General features: G+C 50.0%; 1 protein-coding gene across 3 annotated transcripts in view; it reads left to right on the forward strand.

Moving 5' to 3' along the window:
* Positions 1-17,055, forward strand: part of ANXA13 (annexin A13) — a 51,893-nt gene extending 34,838 nt beyond the window's left edge. For 2 of the 3 annotated variants that reach the window (XM_075549298.1, XM_075549297.1), the window contains 4 exons: positions 60-161; positions 8,650-8,725; positions 10,651-10,763; positions 16,532-17,055. In XM_075549298.1, coding sequence (XP_075405413.1) covers positions 60-161; positions 8,650-8,725; positions 10,651-10,763; positions 16,532-16,651 — 411 coding nt within the window. In that variant the 3' untranslated portion in view covers positions 16,652-17,055. The remainder of the gene's footprint in view (positions 1-59; positions 162-8,649; positions 8,726-10,650; positions 10,764-16,531) is intronic. The other variant, XM_075549300.1, reaches the window with a different exon arrangement.
* Positions 17,056-18,425: the final 1,370 nt, after the last annotated feature.

Here is an 18,425-nt window from a genome sequence, read left to right on the forward strand (position 1 = left end):
GCTGCCCATTCCAACTTTGCGAAAGACATCTTTTCCCAGTGTTTGCGTTTGATCCCCAGGCAGGGGAAGGCCGCTGGGGCACCGACGAGCTTGCCTTTAATGAAGTCCTGGCCAAGAGGAGCTTCAAGCAGCTGCGAGCCACCTTTCAAGCCTACCAGGTTGTAAGTAACCACGGACCACAGCACCGGGGCCCTCACAGCTCACTCAGGAACTGCGTCTCAGAGCCTCCCCCAGAGAAGCCAAGATCAGAGACAAGGGCTACTGGGGGTGGGGGTGGGCATCCTTTACAAAACCTGCGCTTCTGCAACTTCCTGAGGGACGGTTGGTCCCGTCTGAGACAGTTTTATCATCTCCTCTGTGAGGGCAGAGATAGTGGGTAGGGAGAAGTTACTGGTATTAACATCCCACAGTGCCCAGGGACAGTGCCCATGTCAAAGAATGACCCCGTCCAAAGTGCCAACAGTGCTGAGACAGATCCTCAAAGCAAACACTGGGCCCACAGTGGCCCAGAACCCTGCTTTACAGCACCAGCAAAGGACCCAGGTTCAAGGCCTGGTTCCAAGACTGACCAGTAACCCAACCTCCTGTGCCTCAATTTCCCCATTTGTGAAATAAGGACCATGGTGATCATTGTGACATAAACACTGGGGTCATTTTCAGAGTGAAAGGAACCAAAGAAAACAGAAAACCAAACTCATGGCCACTGAGTCGATTCCAATTCACAGTGACCCATAGGAAGGGCAGAGCTGCCCCTGTGGGTTTCTGAGACTGTCACACTTTATGGGAGTAGAAAGCTCTGTCTTTCTGTCAAGGAGTAGTTGGTGGTTTCGAACTGCTGATCTAATGGTTAGCAGCCCAACTTGCAGCCATTAGGCCACCCAGGCTCCTCTTGAGTGAAAATAAGATACCCAGAAAAGACTCCAAACAATAGCTGGCACGGGGAACATGTCGCCGCCACCAGGGAGGACGGCCTAGGAGCCATACCCTCCTGGAAGGATGTGTATGCTGTGAATGGAAGGGTGCTTTTAAACTCACTGAGTTCTGGTGGTACTGTCAGGTAAGCGTGGACGCTCACCACAAGGTCAGCAGTTCAAACCTGCCAGCTGCTCTGAGAGAGAAGGACGAGGCTTTCTGCTCTGGTCAAGAGTTACAGCCTGAGGACTCCTGCATAAGGTGGCTATGAGTTGGAAGGGAGTCCTGGCAGTGAGCAAGTGAGCGAGCGAGTGAGCGAGTAAGTGACCGAATGGTTTTGGAGGTTGAGTGAGTGAGCTCTAAGAAGGCACCTAGTGACCCGACCTTGAATGAGAAGTCGTATGCATTTCAAGAAGCCAAGGATTCTCAGATGTTTCCCCCCAGCTCCTATTTTACATTTGTAGTGGCGCTGGTGCACAGCTGGCAGTTCAAAGCCATCAGCTGAGCGATGAGGCCACCTGCTCCCATCAAGCTTCAGTCTCAGAAACTCGATGGAACGATGCTATAGGGTTCTGGCTCATGGTGATGAGTCAGCATCGAGGGCAGGTTTTCTGTGTGCGTTTGTTTTGGACTCCGTAGTTGTGGGGTGCATCTAACTCTTCCGAAGCCCCATGCCCCGTGTTACCTTCACATCAACAATGCCATAACCAGAAAGGAGGACAAACGATTCTGATTACACACAACTGGGCAAGGGAGAAACCAGCTGGGACTTCTCAGGACCACCCAGCCAGTCGGTAGCAGAAAGCGGCCGCGAGCTCCAAGATCCCCCAGCCTGTGCGCCTGCCTGGGCTGCAGCTGGCCGCTCCTTGCTCCTCCAAGACGCTGTTTCCTCCTTGCTGCCAGCGATGGGAAAACAATCAGGTCTTGGAATCTTATCACTGCTGTAGAGAAGCCCAGGGGCCCAGAGTCCTGATCAAAGGCGGCTGGCTCCCCTGCCTCTGGGTGGGAGGACCAGCTTCTCTTCCCATGTGACCCAGGTCACGACTGGAATTTGGAGTTTTCAGGGGATGGCTGAGTCTGACGATCATGATTCAAAAGCACATGTGTGCGGGCCTTCAGAAAGTCCATGAACAAGCAGAATGAAAGATAATGGAATTTTCCTGCCAACTTTTTGAAGGCTCCTTGTAAATGAGCAGGTAGGAGGGGGTGCTCTCTGGGTCAGTACTTCCCCAAGTTAAACCTCAGAGCAAGATCCGAGTCACATGAGTGAAAAACTCTCCCTCACCACCCTAGACCTATGGAACCACATTCCAAGGCGTGGGGTCGCTTGGGTGGGACCAAGGGTTCAGCCCATGACTCCAAACTGAAAGGTCAGGGGTTCAAGCCCACCTACAGATACCTTAGAAGGATGACCTGGAAGTCTACTTTTCAAAGGTCACCCCCAAACAGACATACAAGCGCAATGCCACAGAGTCAGTTCTGACTGGCAGCGACACTATAGGGCAAGCTAGAACTGCCCTGTGGTTTTCTGAGACTGTAAATCCTATGGGAGTGGGCAGCCTCATTGTCCTACTGAGGAGCAGCTGATGGTCTCAAACAACTGACCTTCTGGTTAATAGTCTGATATGCCACCACCTTGTGGAGTGCGGTTCTAGTCTGCAGACGTGAGGCCACTGTGAGTCATAATCGACTTGGACACAACGGGTTAGGTTTTTGTTTTGTTTCATGTTTTTGTTTATCTGTGACTTCACACACCCTCTGATTGATTTGAATCGCTCTGGGCTATTCACTGTCTAATCTTGGATATGCTGTGGAGGTGTCTGGGCTTCAGGGAAAGTGCCCTGCTGGTGTGATTGAAGTGCTTGCCTGCTAGCCAAAAGGTCAGTGGTTCAAGTCCACTGGCTTCTCTGGAGAAAGACGTGACATTCTGCTTTCAGCAAGATTTGTCATCTCAGAAACCCTGTGGGGACAGTTCCCTGTCCCAGACAGCCACTGTGAGTGAGATTTCTCCTTATGTGTCGAAGGCAGGTGCCCTGTAGACCCTGAGGCCAGGCTGTGGAGAAAGCAGACACTGTCCCTGACCTGAGGTCTCGGTCCAGTCTCCCAATGGCAGCTACCCTACCTGAAAAGCAGGGATGCCCAACACATTTTTATGTCACAGCATTATTATGAGGCTTGAGTAAATTCATACCAGGACACTCCCTGGCATGCAGTGGGCACTCGGTAAGTGTTAGATGTTAACAGAACCAACCATGTCAGCAGGTGCACTACATAGAAATCAAATGTCACCCTGGGAACGAACCTGACCCAAGCCATGGTATTTTCAATCACCTCACCTGCATGTGAACGTTGGACATCGAATACGGAAGACCAAAGAAGAATCGATGCTTTTCGATTCTGGTGCCGGAGAAGAACATTGAAAGTAACAAGCAAAGGTGTCTTGGAAGAAGGACTGCCAGAATGCTCCGTAGAGGCAAGGATGGTGAGCTTCCGTCTCGTGTACTTTGGACATGCTGTCAGGAAGATCCGGTTCCAGAAAAGGACAGCGTGCTGGGTAAAGCAGATCAGCAAACAAGAGGAAGCCCCGCAACAAGGGAGATTGGCCGAGTGGCTACTACAATGGGCTCAAACAGAATAGTCATTGCCAGGATGGTACAAGACTGGGCAGTGTTTCCTTCTGCCGTGCGCAGGGTCTCTATGAATTGGAATTGACTCAACGGCACCTAACAACAGCAAAAGATAGATAAGATGGGCTGTTGATCCAATTGTTCTTTATATGAGACCCAGGCTACAATGTTACCTGAGGGCTTCCCCAGCAGTTCACGGGACCTCTCATCTTGACCTTCAGTGTCAGTATCACTGCCTTGCAGGCCCTTCTCCACTGATCTCTGAGGCTAAGCACTGACACCCAGCACGGAGCACCACAGTGTGGTGTGTGGCTGAGGTGGTCTCAGCATCAGGTGAAACTTGAGCTTTGGGTGCAAAAACTCAGGATTTTGCCTTTTGCTGATGGTCTCAAGGAACAGATCATTCTGAAACGCACTGCTCTCTGGCAGATCCCTCCATTCCTCACATCGACCAACAACAAAAGCATGCAGTCTGCCTTGTAAGGCCAAAGCAAGCCGCTGCCCAGCCTCACTCAAACCCTGCTGCCCTCCAGTCCGAGCCACTTCCTTGGCTTCCCACCCCTGGGCTGCCCATCGCACAGCCAGCAGCCGTAGGATGCCGCAGCAGGCAGGCATGCGGCCAAATCAACTCTAAAAGAAAGAAATCTCTCCGGTATTCTTCTAAGAACCTCTCTGCCACGGATGCCAACTGCCGTCAAAGAGCTTCCAGCTCGTGGGGCAACCTCGTGAGTGCCAGGGTAGGACTCCGCGCCACTGGGTTTTCAATGGCTGGTTTGTCCGAAGTAGATCTCCAGGCCTTTCCACTGAGGCGTTCCTGAGTAGACTTGCACCTCCAACCTTTCAGTTAGCAGCCAAACCTGTTGACCATTTATAGGCCCAACTTCCCTATAGGCATTGCTCTGTGCTAAGGTGCTCCTGACCCAAACCATGGTCTTCTCCATGGCCTCCTATGCATGGGAAAGTTGGACATGGACTAAGGAGGACCCAGGAAGAACCGATGTATTTGAATTATGGTGCGGGTGAAGAATATTGAAGAGACCACGGGCTTCCAAAAGAACCAACCAATCTCTCTTGGAAGAAGGATGGTCAGAGAGCTCCTCAGAGCAAAGGAGAAGCAGAGTCCTTCTTGCCCTCCCTGGACATGTCATCTGGAGCCCAGTCCCTGAAGAAGCACATTACGCTTCATCAAGTAGATGGGTGGACACAGGGGCTTCAACAATGGGCTCAAGCGTAAGACCAATTATGAAGACGGCCCAGGACCAGGTATTGCTTCCTTCTGTGGGAAGAGGGTCACTGTGGGTTGGAACGGCCTCGATGGCCCCTAACAACAATAACATCTGTGTCCCAGGAGAACTGTTGGAAATAGATCACCAAGCCTTTCTTCCGAGGCACCTCTGGGTAGACTCCCACCTCCAACCCAGCACGGTCACCATTTATGCCACCCAAGACTTCCAACGTTCCTATTAAACAAACTAACAAACAAACAAACTCGCTGTCGTCAAGTCGATTCTAACTCGTGACAACCCTGTGGACAGAGTAGCACTGCCCTGGTGGGCTTCTGAGGCGGCCAAAGCAGGCCTCATCCTGCTCCTGTGAGCAGCTGGGGAGTCAGTTTGCCACGGTACCAACAGGGCTGTAACCTCTCTCGGGCACTGCTCTCTGTTTAGCTAGAGGCCTTTTAAAGCCTTGTTTGGAATCTCCCCTGGCCATGTGTTTTTGTACTGAGATCTGAAAATCTGATTCCATCCAAAGAACGAATTGTTCCAGTCGGTTGTTTTCAAACCCTGCTCTGTGTGGCCCGTGGAGGTACTGCGCCTTGGCAGCTCTCAGGAAGGAGATGGGGCAGAAGGGTGGCAGAGAAGAGGGTCCATCCCCTCCGTTGCCAACCCCAGCGAGTTCTGTTTGCGCTGCTGGGGGGCAGTCGTGTCCAGTGGAGTTGTACAAGATGGTGGCCGGAGTGCCTGGGTTTCTGCTCTGGAGCCACGCCCCCCTCCCCAGGCGGGCCTGCATTTCTGGTTTCAGCTGTTCTTCAGGCTGAGCTGCCGCCCAGACAGGAGCACCCTGGCCCAGCGTGAGCTGTAGGAACAGAAAGCCCTGTAAGAGAGGGTTGAATAAACGCAGACTCGTGTGAACTGGACATCCTCTGGGAACGGACACTCCATCTGCAGAACAAGAGTCCTTTATGGGGAGTGCTACTAGTCCCCCTGAAACCCAAGCTCTCCACTTCAAGCCCAGGAAAGGCAGCTGGCAGCTCCACCCTCCCAAGGCTCTTCAAATTTTTGGCCCCCTAACCACACAGCTAGGGCTCTAGGTATTAATAGGAGGTCAAGGATTGTTAAACCTGGACCCACGGCCGTCCCTCCTCCACCCCCCCCCCCACATACATATGTCATGCTTGCATGGCAAAGGACGTGTTGTTTATGCATATTTTTTAAAATAACCCCACGAGCTTCTCTGGTGTGTACTCAAAAGACTCTGATTATTTACAGACTCGATTGTGTCATATCCTCCAAAGATCATTTCTAAGAAAGCACTTTCAGTATTTCTACTGTTCCCTTACATTTTCCCAAGCCCAGCAAAGAGCCCTCTTTCCCCTGCTTGTTCGTCCCGGCAGTGTTTGTGTTGAGTGCAGTCATGGGCACTCTGAGCTCCAACTTCTATAAATATTTGGAAAGGAACCTAACATGGCATGCCAGACAGAACACGATGTGAGCCAGTGGTGAGTATAGGATCATTTGGAATCACTCCAGAATGATCCAGAAGGAAAGCGGCATTTGGATGTTCTTAGCCATCCAGCTCCCAGCCCACATTGCCCTATTTTGTCAGGGAAAGAAAGTGGGGAGCTAGCCCGTCGCCTGCTCATAGACCCCCCAAAGCCTCTGCCTTGTTTCATCCCGACTGCCAGCATCCGAGGGAGCTTTGACAATGTTGCAGGTTACACATCTTGCTACCAACCATGAGGTCAGAGGTTCAAACCCACCAGCTGCTTCTCAGGAGAAATACTGAGGCTTTCTGTTCCTGTAAAGATTGACAGCCACAGAAACCCTAAGGAGAAGTTCTACTCGGTCCTATACGGTAGCTAGGACTTGGTGGCAATGAATCTGCTTGGTTTTGAGTCAGTAACCGAGTCTTCCAATCCCAGGTCAGGCGACACAAGGCAGGGATGGGTCCCATGAATTCAAATCAGTGGCTGCCCGTCAAGTCGACCTTGACCCCTCATGACCCCTGGTGCCCTAGAGTTATCTTTGCCCCATCAGGTTGTCAGGGGCTGAGGTTTGAGGGTAGTGGGGATTTCCTCTGAGATGCATCATGGTGAATTTGAATGATCAGCCTCTTTATTAGTAGCTGGTCACCTAGCTGCTTGGGACACCCGGGGACTCCTTCCTGTCAGAGTCCCAGGCCCCTGGGAAATTGGAAGTGAGATGGCTGAAGAACACGTTGGAAACGAACTCTCTCCCAAATCCACTGTCATGGAGTTGATTCTGTCTCATAGTGACCCTACGTGGGGCTTCTGAGAGTGTACATCCTTACAGGGGCCGAGAGCCTCCTCTGTCTCCCAAGGAGCAGCTGGTGTGTGTGAACCCACAACCTTGCTGTCTAGCCCACAATGCCTAACCCCCAGCACTGCCAGGGAAATGAACCCCACTGCCTTCAAGTTGATTCTGACTCCTAACAGCCCTATAAGGCAGAGTAGAAGTGCTCTCAGGGTTTCTAAGGCTGTAGAACAGGGGTGGGCAGTGTATGGCCTTCCATGTATGAGGCCTGAGAAATTATCAGCACCAGCTAACAGTGCCTGCCTCACCGAAGAGAAGCCGTTCTAGCCAACACATTCCATCAAAAACCAAGCTCACGCCCATCGAGTCACTTCTGACTCATAGGGCCCCTATTGGTCAGGTAGCTCTGCCCCTGTGAGTTTCCAAGGCTGTAAATCTTTATGAGAGTAGAAAGCCTCATCTTTCTCTATGGGGTGGCTGGTGGTTTTGAACTGCTGACCTTGAGGTTAACAGCCCAAAATATATCCACTAGGCCACCAGGGATAATTTTTAAGCTAATAATTTTGTGTGGCCTGAGAATATTATTATAAATCTCCAACTGATCCTGGCAGGAAAAAAAAGTTCCCTACTTCTGCTACAAAGACTGGTCTTTCTCCCCAAGATCAACTGGTGGATTCAAACTAGTGACCTTTCGGTGAGCAGCCCAATGCAAGTATAATCCACTAGGCCAACTAAAATCAAACCCCAACTAAACTCACTGCCATCGAGTCAATGACAACTCACAGTGACCCCGTAGGACAGGGTGGAACTGGCCCTGTGGATTCCTGAGACTCTCACTCTTTACGGGAATAGATGTGCTATTGAAATATAAAGAACCACCGCCACAGCATCTATTTATGGGTCTTCCTCACCCCCACGTTACAGAGGAGGACATAGAACCTGCTAGAGCAGTGCTGGTTCGGCTTCTGTCCCTTAAGGTCAAAGCTGGACCACCTCCTTAGCAGAGCGAGCACCCAGTAAGCCAGGTAAGCATGGGTCAACGAGAAAGCACAAGTGAGCCCATGCTTATCTTGCTCGTTGGACAGTGCGAGTTGGTCAGGAACTGTCCATTAGAAAAGAGGCTTGCGTTCTGAAGGAGCGTGCTGTGGGGTTCAGTGAGAAACACCGATGCCAGCAAGACCTAGAAGCAGAATCTTTGACGCCGTGAAAAAATGTGAAATTGGTCATTATGGATTTGTAAGTAAGCATAAGTCAGCTGTGCTTACTTGCTCAGTGAGTGATCCAACACAGCTCCGCAGTGTGGAGAGCCATCACCCCATCCCATGAGGAACTGGACAAGACGGGCCTTCCTGCCAGGCCCCAGGCCTTTGGTAGAGCAGTTTCCCAAAGTACGCACTACTGCCTCCTGGTGGGCAGGGAGTGGCAGCAGCCGAAGCAGGTATCCTGGATGGTGGGCTATATATAGGTCAAGCTTTCCTTTCTCAGGGGTGCTGCTGGGTCATTTATTTTTTGACAGAGGGAGCCACGGGTCAAATACATTTGGGAACCTGTGCTGTGAGAGCACCAGGGCCAAACACAAAAGCTGGACTAATGGTTGCACTTGGCTTGCCCTCTAGCTCATCGGCAAAGACATCGAAGAGGCCATAGAAGAAGAAACATCAGGGGACCTGAAGAAAGCCTACTTAACACTTGGTAAAGTAAACACAGCCGTTCCCCGCCTTGGGCTGGTCGTTCTAGAAACAGATCCAGCGGCAGGGGTCTGTGAGCAGAATGTTTTCACTGGGTGGGTTTCGTCCATCCCAACACCTCTAGGCAACACTGGGTGGGGGAAAGGTTGGGTACAGTTGGTTCAGAGGCTGTGTGGGTCCCCCAGGCACTCTGAACTCAAAAGCTCAATTCCAACTCACTGCCAGTGAGCCAATTCCTATGCATAGCGACTCCAAAGGATAGAGTAGAACAGCCTCTCTGGGTTTCCAAGACTGTAAATCTTTATGGGAGTAGAAAGCCTTATCTTTCTCCCACAGAGCAGTCGGTGGTTTCAAACTGCTGACCTTGTAGTTAAAAGCCCAATGTGTAACCCACTACACCACCAGGGTTCCTACTCTGAAGCTAGGGGGTCCACATTGGAAGCACCGGCATTAACCAGTCACTGGACATTGGGGCACCCTGAAATATTTGTAATTTGGGTGAGGTAGCTCCCTCTTGTAGGGGACAATTCCTGGGGGGGGGGGGGACTCAGCTGGCAACCCCTGAGGTATTCACCTTCTAGAGCCTCACAAAGACCACAGGTCCCTGCGTGCATCTGTCAAAGCCGGTGACCACATTCTCGTCTCCACGAGCAGCAAAGGTGCCTACGACACACACTCAAAGATACACAAGCGCAAGAGTGTGCGGATGCCCGATGGCTGGAGGGCTTCCTTCGCCATTTGATTTTTTTCAGCACCTGAAAAGAATGAGCTCTGCGTAAAAAGGGAGGAGCGGGAGGCCAGCTCTTGAACGCACCAAGCAAACACCAGGCCCGGCTCTCCAGGTCCTGCCCACAGGCAGGAAATAGCAGAGAGAGCCATGGAGCTGGCTCTGCCAGGCTCCTTGGGAACCCTGGAAGAAAGGCATTGTCCATTGTCCACGCTGCTGTGGGGGAGGAGTCCAGGGCTCTGTCCCAAACAGAATAGGAACTGGAGAGGTGTCCCCTCAGAAGAATCAGGAAAAACAGCCTTGGAAGCTCAAAAATGTGCCCTGGCTGCCAAACTTTTTTTCTAGGAGGAAAGGGAGCCAGTGTCAGGAATTGATTTTTTTTTTTTTTTGGTTTGTCTTTATTTTGAATTCAGATGAATGGGACCTCAGCCATGGTATGCAGAGGCCCGAACGCCCCTCTTTTGACCCCCTGACCCACACTGCAAACGCAGGAGCCCTTGAACGCAGTGAGGACAAGGGGTGGCCTGGGGCTTCCACACCATCCAGCTGAGTCCATCTCCAAGAGCGAGAGGTCTAATCACAGTGGAGTTGCCGGTTAGCCTATCCGAGCTTCGGCTCAGAACCACTCCGCCATTAGGGCCAGCTGCGTGGAGGTGTGAGAACCACGACTTTCCCTGGACGACCTGGGGATCGATCGGCAGAGCTCTCAGCCTCCAGAGGTTCTTCAAGAAAAAGATGGGGGGTGGGGGCAGGTAGGTGCCATTGGGTCACTTCCAACCCGCAGGGACCTTCATCACCTCATAACACAACGCTGCTCAAGTGTTTCCGTACTTGAGCCCATCGATGCAGCCACTGTGTCGCTCCATCTCTTTGAACATTTTCCTCTTTCCCTGCCCCTCCACTTTACCAAACATCATGTCCTCCAGGGGCTGGTCTCTCCAGACGGCATGTCCAATGTCTATAAGATAAAAAGTCTCGTTAAGGTCAGATCTTATCTGACTGTGGTGGTTTGGGTTGGGCTGTGGTCAAGGAGCTCTGGTGCCCTGGCGCCGGAGAATCTTCCCTATGCCAGCCTGAAGCTGGTTCCTTCTCTGTATCTGCCTCGCAATTAAGTCAGCTCCAGGGGCAGCCAGGTGACACTCATCCAGCTTTGCTCCTTCTGAGGGAAGTCTCACGTTTGCTTTTCCCTCCCTCCTGCCCAGTGAGGTGTGCCCGGGACCGCGAGGGCTACTTCGCCGAGCGTCTGTACAAGGCCATGAAGGGCGTGGGCACCGACGAAGAGACGCTAATCCAGATCATAGTGATCAGGGCTGAGGTAAGACCACTCGGCTCCCAAGAGGTGGATGAACCTTCCCCTTTCTCCATCCCTGGGGTCAGCCACCAATCACTCTCTATTGAAAGCCAATTTACAGAGATGGGCCCTTGCCTTGCCCCAAGAAGTGCAGATAGTGTGCGCCAATTGCTCGCTTTTTATAAAAATACAATCGTGATCACTGCTTCTACTTTCGTGGGCTGTGGCTCGGGAGCCCAGGGCAGAGTGCAGAGGCGATTGGTGTGAGGCACCACAGCTGTGGCCGCTCCATTGTAAGGAAGACAAAACACATGCTAACAGGTTCACTCCGGCTTCAGACAGGTCACCCAGCCACAGAGCCAAGACTCCAGAGACAGGCCCTTATTTCATTGAGTGTGCGCCGCAGAAGCACAACATTTTATATAACACATCCGTATAAGACAGCATTTTCAGCCTCTTGCTCATGATTGCCTCCTCCTGCGAAGAAGGAGCCCGTTTAGCAGCGCTGGTGGATAGTGGTTACACACCGGGCTGCTAACCACAAAGTAAGCGGTTTGAAACCACCAGCTGCTCCTTAGGAGCTACTCGAGGTTTTCTGCTCCTATAAAGAGTTACAGTCGTGGAAACCCAGGGCAGTTCGACCCTGCCCTGTTGGGTTTCTGTGAGTCAGCATCGACTCAGTGTCTGTGAATTTGTTTGTTTGTTTAAGGAGCCTTTTTCAATCTTTCTTTCCCTAAGTGCTGCCTGACAAGAACTTTTGTTGGAGTGGATACGAGGGCGTACCCCACCAAAAATGGGAAAGCTCTGCTTGGCGGAGCTCTGGTGGTACGCGTTTTTCTCTGTTGGGCGGGCATGGAGAAATTCCCTCAGAGTTAGTGCACCCAGTGGCGTTAACTGGAAAGGTTCTCTCTGGTCACAGTGAATTTTTTTATAAAAGCAGTTTCACTTGAACCACATTTTTTTGTGATGGCCAATTTCAGAGAACCGTGTGCTGCTGTGAAATTTTGTTTCCTGCTTTGGAAAAATGCCACAGAAACTGTTGTGTTGTTGAACACAGCTTACAAGGACAGCGCTATGGTTGAAACTAAAGTGTATCAGTGGTTTTTTCATTTCAAGAAAGGTGAAATGTTGACTGATGACAAACCTCATTCTGGACATCTGTCAACTTCCCGAATGGACGAAAATGTTAACAGAATTCGCAGACTTGTACTTGAACACTGATGATGGACTATCGAAGAGATGGAGAGGTTATCAGTGAATTTTCACAGAAGGTTTAGGAATTAGAAGAGTCGCTGTGAAATTCGTGCCTTGGGTTCTGACTGAGCAGCAAAAAGTACATCGACTGGAAACATGCTGTACTTTGAAGAGCAGATCTGAAGTGACCCAGGCTTTTTCCCCAAGGTCATTACTGGTGACGAGACAAGGTGCTATTCTCATGACTCTGAAAGCAGACATCAATCAAGCCAGTGGAAGACACGATCGTCACAAAAGGATACTTATTTGTTTTGTTTTGTTTTATGTGAGGGGGATAGTACACCTGAAGTTCATTCCACCACGTCAGACTGTTAATCACATTTTTTTATTTAGAGGTTTAAAAAAAAGATTGTGTAACAGTGTGCAACAAAAAAAGGCCTGATGTGTGGAGACAGGAGACTGGTTTTGCCACCACGACGATGCACCTGCTCATGCAGCCATCGCAGTGCACCCGTTTGCGGAAAAAACAGCATGCCCCTCTTGCCCCAGGCACCTAACTTACCTGACCTTGCTCTGTGCAACTTCTTTCTCTTTCCTTGAATGAAGAGGGCCATGAAAGGACAGCAATTTGATGACATAGAAGAGGTGAAGAAAAAAATGAAGGAGGCGCTGTCAGCCATCCAAACAAAGGAGTTTGAAAATGTTTCCAAGAATGGAATCGCAGATTTAACAAATGTATTAAGTGTAATAGAGAGTACTTTGAAGGTGATACAGTTGTTTTGTTAAAAAAAAATTAAACCCATAGCTTTGGAAAATATCCTTTTGTGGGGGGGGGCATGCCTCCCCCTGCTCCCCAGTATGTCTAACAAGAGGAAGGGGTAGAAAATGAGTAGCCAAACACTTGGAAGCAGCTGTCAAGATTCATAGCTTGTGGTTTGGCATAGCGAACCCTCCAACTCACTGCTGTTGAGTCCACTCTGATTGAGGGTGATTCGCTTTCAGACCCTTTGTAACTCTTTACAGAAGCAGAAAACCACACCTTTGTCCTACAGAGTGGCTGGTAGGTTTGAACAACCAGCCTTGTGGTCAACAGTCCTGGCCACTTTACCCAACAGCAACACCAGGGCCCCTGGTCAAGCCACCAAACCAAAAACAACCCCCCTGCCACTGAGTCAATTCTGACTCACACTGACCAAGTAGGACAGGGTGGGTTTCTGAAGCTGTAGCTCTTCATGAGAGTAGACAACCTCATCTTCCTCCCGAGGAGCAGCTGGCGGATGCAAACGGAAAACCTTGACGTTCCACAGAAGTTACAGAATAAGGGCAGATGGCATTCTGTGGAAATCAGAGCGACCCCCTGGAGAACAGAGCAGAGCTAGGACTTGAAAATCACAAACACTTTCCCTCAAAAAAAGTCTGTCCTGAGGACAAAGGTACCAACCCAGATTCTGATCCTCAACTCTGGGACAAATAAGACTCAACATTGGACATGGGTTTTAAACTCTAACTTAGCAGCAAGACAGTGATTTCATTTTTATTTCAGTTTCTGGAATCCCTCCTCCTTCTCATCCTCTGCCCTCCCCTCTAACCATCTTTTTCTTCCTCGCAAAGCCTCTTTCTCCTTCCTTGTTCTCTGTCCCAACCCCCCTTGCTCATCTCCTGCGATTGCTCTCCCTCCTCTCCTCCAGATAGATGGATCTGTCTCTGCTCCCTCCTACCCGGGATGTCACCTCTCTGCTGTCTCTTAGCAACTCAACCCACAGCCAAACTTGCTGAGCTGTCTTGAGAGAGCCCAAAGGGGGCAGGCTGACCCAGAGCAACCCAACGTCTAAAAGACCTCCAGGGAGATTGGATCCGCCTAGAGGGCATGTGTGGAGTTCACATTCACACTAGCATGAGCTAAGAGGATGTTTTAGTCCAAGACACGCTAACCCACTTAGGAGTGCCCGAGGGCCTGGGTCACCTCCAGATTTGGACCATTCCCTCAGAAGGCTTTAGGAGCACCAGACATTCAAGGTGGGCTCTCTGGAGGGTATCATTTCAAGGTCCAGTGTCCATATATCAAAGGGCTCTTCAGAAATGACTGGACTGCAACTGGTTTACTTGCCACCTGGAACTCTCTCTGGTGCAAGAAGGACTGGCTCCCGGATGATGTTATACAATTCTTTAGGGCAGAGAAGCCTCATTTGTTTTCCGTCTGAATCCCCACCCTCACTCGACTACCGCTGACTGCCACGGAGCCAGGTTCAAGGCAGGGGCGACCCTCTCTATGGTTTCTGAAACCATATATCTCTACGGCATTAGAAAGCCTCATCTTTCTCCTATCCTATCTTTAGCACCTACATTTTACAAGCTTCTAATGAATTCTATTAAGCATAAAACCAAACAAAACCCACTGCAGTCAAGTCAATGCCAACTCCTAAGGCCCCGACCGGGCCCGGTGGGACAGCCCCTACGGTTTCCAAGGCTGTGAGTCTTTCGCCCACATCTGTCTCCCACAGAGTGGCTGATGGAATTAATCTGCCCACCTTTCAGTTTGCAGCGAAGTGCTTAATCACTGCGCCACCAAGGATACTTAAATTCAACATCCTACCCACTGCCATTTAGTGGATTCCGACTTGTGGGACAGAATGTAACCTCTCCGTGCGGTTTCTGGGGCTGTGGGAGCAGCCTCATCTTTCTCCCCTGGAGCAGCTGGTAGGTTGGAGCCGGTGACCTTCTGGTTAGCCCCAACGATTAATCCACAGCACCACCAGGGCTCCTAGATGCAACATGCGTTCTCCAAATTGACCTGGAGTGGAAGTAGTTGACCGACGGATGGCAACACTGTGTCCACAGCATTCTTAGCCTTACCCCCAACGGCCGGCCCTCCACGGCCTTCAGGACACAGCTGGCCTATCACCCGGCCTCAGACAGCCCTGCTGCCTGAGAGCAGGCTCATTTCCCAACATGGTGGAGGTCCCAGACTGGCGAGTCAATTTCGACTCACGGCACCCCCATGTTTCCCAGGATGTCACCTTCTGACAGGTGCTCACTGAAGGCGAGTTCTAACTTAGCAGTCCTAATCATGTGCTTCTAACTGTGTGCACCACCCAGGGTCCCTCCTTGTTAAGTAGTTGAGGGGGGGCAGGGGCTCAAAAGAATAATATCTCATAGCACATAAAAGCAATAGGGACTTTGTTTCCATATTGCCATGTCCCTGGAACACTCAGACTGCTCACACACAGCCCCGTGGTCTTTAGAAGCTTGCACCTGGCCTCCCTTTGCTCTGCTGCAAAACAGGGATGCCAGTCGCTCCTACCTCAAAGCCTGTTTTTTCTCCATCTTTTAAGAAATTTTTTATTAAAAGATCATTTTATTGGTGGCTTTTACAGCTCTTATAACAATCCATACATCAATGGTATCAAGCACATTTGTACATATGTTGCAATCATTATTTTCTAGACATTTACTTACTATTGAGCCCCTGATATTAGCTCCTCTTTTTTCCCTCCCTCCCCTCACCCCTTATAACCTCTTAATAAATGACAAATTATTATTATTTTCAAATCTTACACCAACCACTATCCCCCTTCCCCCATGGTTTCTGTTGTTCATTCCCCTGGGGGGGTAGGGGTGGATGTGGTCATGTGTCTATCATTGCAACCAGTTCCCCCTTCCTCCCCTCCTCTCCTCACCTTGCCCCTTCTCTTCTGGTATTGCTCCTGCCATTCCTGTTCCTGTATTCAATGTGTCATGAGCTCTTATCTCTTATCTGTACCTGTCTACATGCTCCAGTCTGGCCCGAAGTGAAAGGCAGGGCTGGGGTCATGATAGTGGGGCGTGAGTAAGCCTCAAGGAACCAGAGGAATGTTGTGCTAGACGGCGCCCTGGTTGACTCATCCCTTCCTTGCGACCCTTCTGTGAGGGGATGTCCCACTGTCTACAGATGGGTTTTGGGTCTCTGCTCTGACCCTCCTCATTCTCAACAATATGGCTTTTGCTTGTTTGTTTGGGGTCTTCTGATGCCTGTTACCCAATCCCATTGATACCTCACGATTGCACAGGCTGGTATGCTTCTTCCATGTGGGCTTGTTGCTTCTCTGAGAGATGGCCTCTTGTTTAACTTCAAGCCTTTCAGACCGCAAACACTATATCTTTTGATAGTCGGGCACCATCCGCTTTCTTCATCACATTTTCTTCTGCACCCATTTTGTCTTCAGCGATTGTGCCGGGAGGGTGAGCATCACAGGTAGTTAGAACAAAGCAAAGTGTTCTTGCATTATGGGGGAGGCATGACCAGAGGCCTAAAATCTGTTCACTACCTCAGTGTATTTCCATATAAATATATGTACCTAAGCCAATACCTCTATTTTTATGCATTAATGTATTTACATATGTACACACCTATGCTTATACCTCTATCCATACCTTTGCTTCCTAGATTTTTCCTGTTTCCTTTGACCCTCCTCCTGCTCCACCATCACACTCGCCCTTCTTCTGTCTCTTGGTAATTCCTCAGCAAAGGACTGTCTTGAGGCAGACCTGAGCAGTTCCTTCTGTTGATTGTGGACATGTCATAACTGTTGTCCCCCTGGCCCCTGTTCTCTCTGCTACAGATTGACCTTCGGGGGATCAGAGCTAAGTTCCTAGAGAAGTACCAGAAGTCTCTGTCTGACATGGTTCGTTCTGATACCTCTGGGGACTTCCAGAAACTCCTTGTGGCCCTCTTGCACTGAGGCAAGCCAGAGAAGAGGAACCTTCTTGGTCAAGAGTACTTTCCTAACCAGACTTGCAAGTGGGACTCCAAGACAAAAGGCCTTCCAGGTCTCTGGTTTATTTTCTTGACAGTTTGATCAGTGGCCAGGCCAAGCTGTCAGGGTTAGGGGCAGCATCCTCAAGATGCCTCGAGAAGAGCTTGCTGGCTTAGCAAGTCTCAGTGCTGTCCCTCATCTCGCCTTTCATGTGGTAACAGAATATTTTCGAACACAAATGAGACCCAAATGGAATCAGAAGTTGATTTACAAAGTATGCATTTGCAATAATTTTTTTAAATAGGCATCTCATAGAAATATACATGTTCTGGATAAAGATTGAATGGTCAAGTCACAGGGAAGACAAATAAACCAGTTCATTAATTTTCCTTCTGTGTGTTCAACTTCAAAGCTTAAATGTTAATGAGAGCTGTGGATTGAGTTGATTTTGTTTTGGCTCTGGGGCTGGAAATATATGACTTGGGAAATGCATACACGCTTGGGAATTGCAGTTATTATTTTCAGTCACCGTCAAGGACAGCGATCAAGGCCAGCAACACAGAAACGATGGACTTGCTTGGGTGAAAGGTAATGAGGGATGATGGTCATGCATCTGCTCTCTGGTTTAGATTTTCTCTCTAGACATTGGATCCCCTTGAGTCTTCCATCTGCTCCTCCAGTACAATTATGCTGAAAACAACATCAATAGAATCAAGATCAACTGTCTGACTCACAAGTAGGTTGGTCCTAACCAATAAAATCTGTTCCAAGATGCTTGTGGCATGGCCACATGTTGCTGGATATTTCAGGTGTCTGCTGAGAAAACACGGACATTTGGGTCCAATGCTGATTCGTGACGACCCTATAGGAGAGGGTAAAACTGAATCTGTGCGTTTCTGAGATTGTAACTCTGTATAGGAGTAGAAAGCTCCAGAGTGGCTGGTGGTTTCAAACTGCTGACCTTGTGGCTTGCAGGCAACTCGTAATCACTGTGCCACCAGGCAGCCTGTGAGGCTAATATTCCTCCCATTTGTCAACTTAGGGAACTGGGACATGAAGGAAGACAGCTAAATATATTTTCAAGTGATAGAACGGGGGTTGGAAACAAGACTGGCTAGCTCCTGTAATCACGTGGGTCCTGAAAACCAACCAACCAACTCAACTCACTGCCATCGAGTCAAAGCCACCTCCTAGTGACCCTGTAGGGCAGGGTAGAACTGCCCCCTGTGAGTTCCCAAGACTGTAATTGTTTATGGGAGTAGAAAGTCCGTCTTGCTCCCACAGAGGAGCTGGTGGTTTTGAACTGTTGACTTTGCACTTAGCAGCCCAACTCAGAACCACTACACCACAGGGCTCCTGGAAAGATACCTCCAAATCCATGGAGATGGGTTGCCAAGAGTGGGGATCAACTAGATGGTGAGAGGTATGGGCTTGGTTCTGGGGACTGTACTTACTTGCCTGGGTAACTTCCTGTGGTCTGCCAAGCACTGCGTTGTGGTCTGGGGTCCTGAAGGCAAGCAGAGCACTGACTACACCTTTGGGCGGTGTCTTTCCAGGCCGGTTGGGCATATAGATGCCTCCGTTACTTAACAGGATGCTGTGAATGCATCTACATAGGCATGGAAAGGGCTCCATTGAGGAGTCAAAGAGGGAACTCTCGGTTTGGCTTGGGGAAGCCGAGAGACAAGTCAGGGATGCATTTCTGCTGGAGTTTTGAAGAAGCAGAAACTCTCCAGCGAAATCGAGGTGGGCAAGAGGC

Source organism: Tenrec ecaudatus, chromosome 5, assembly GCF_050624435.1.
Source record: "Tenrec ecaudatus isolate mTenEca1 chromosome 5, mTenEca1.hap1, whole genome shotgun sequence".
NCBI classification, from domain to species: domain Eukaryota; kingdom Metazoa; phylum Chordata; class Mammalia; order Afrosoricida; family Tenrecidae; genus Tenrec; species Tenrec ecaudatus.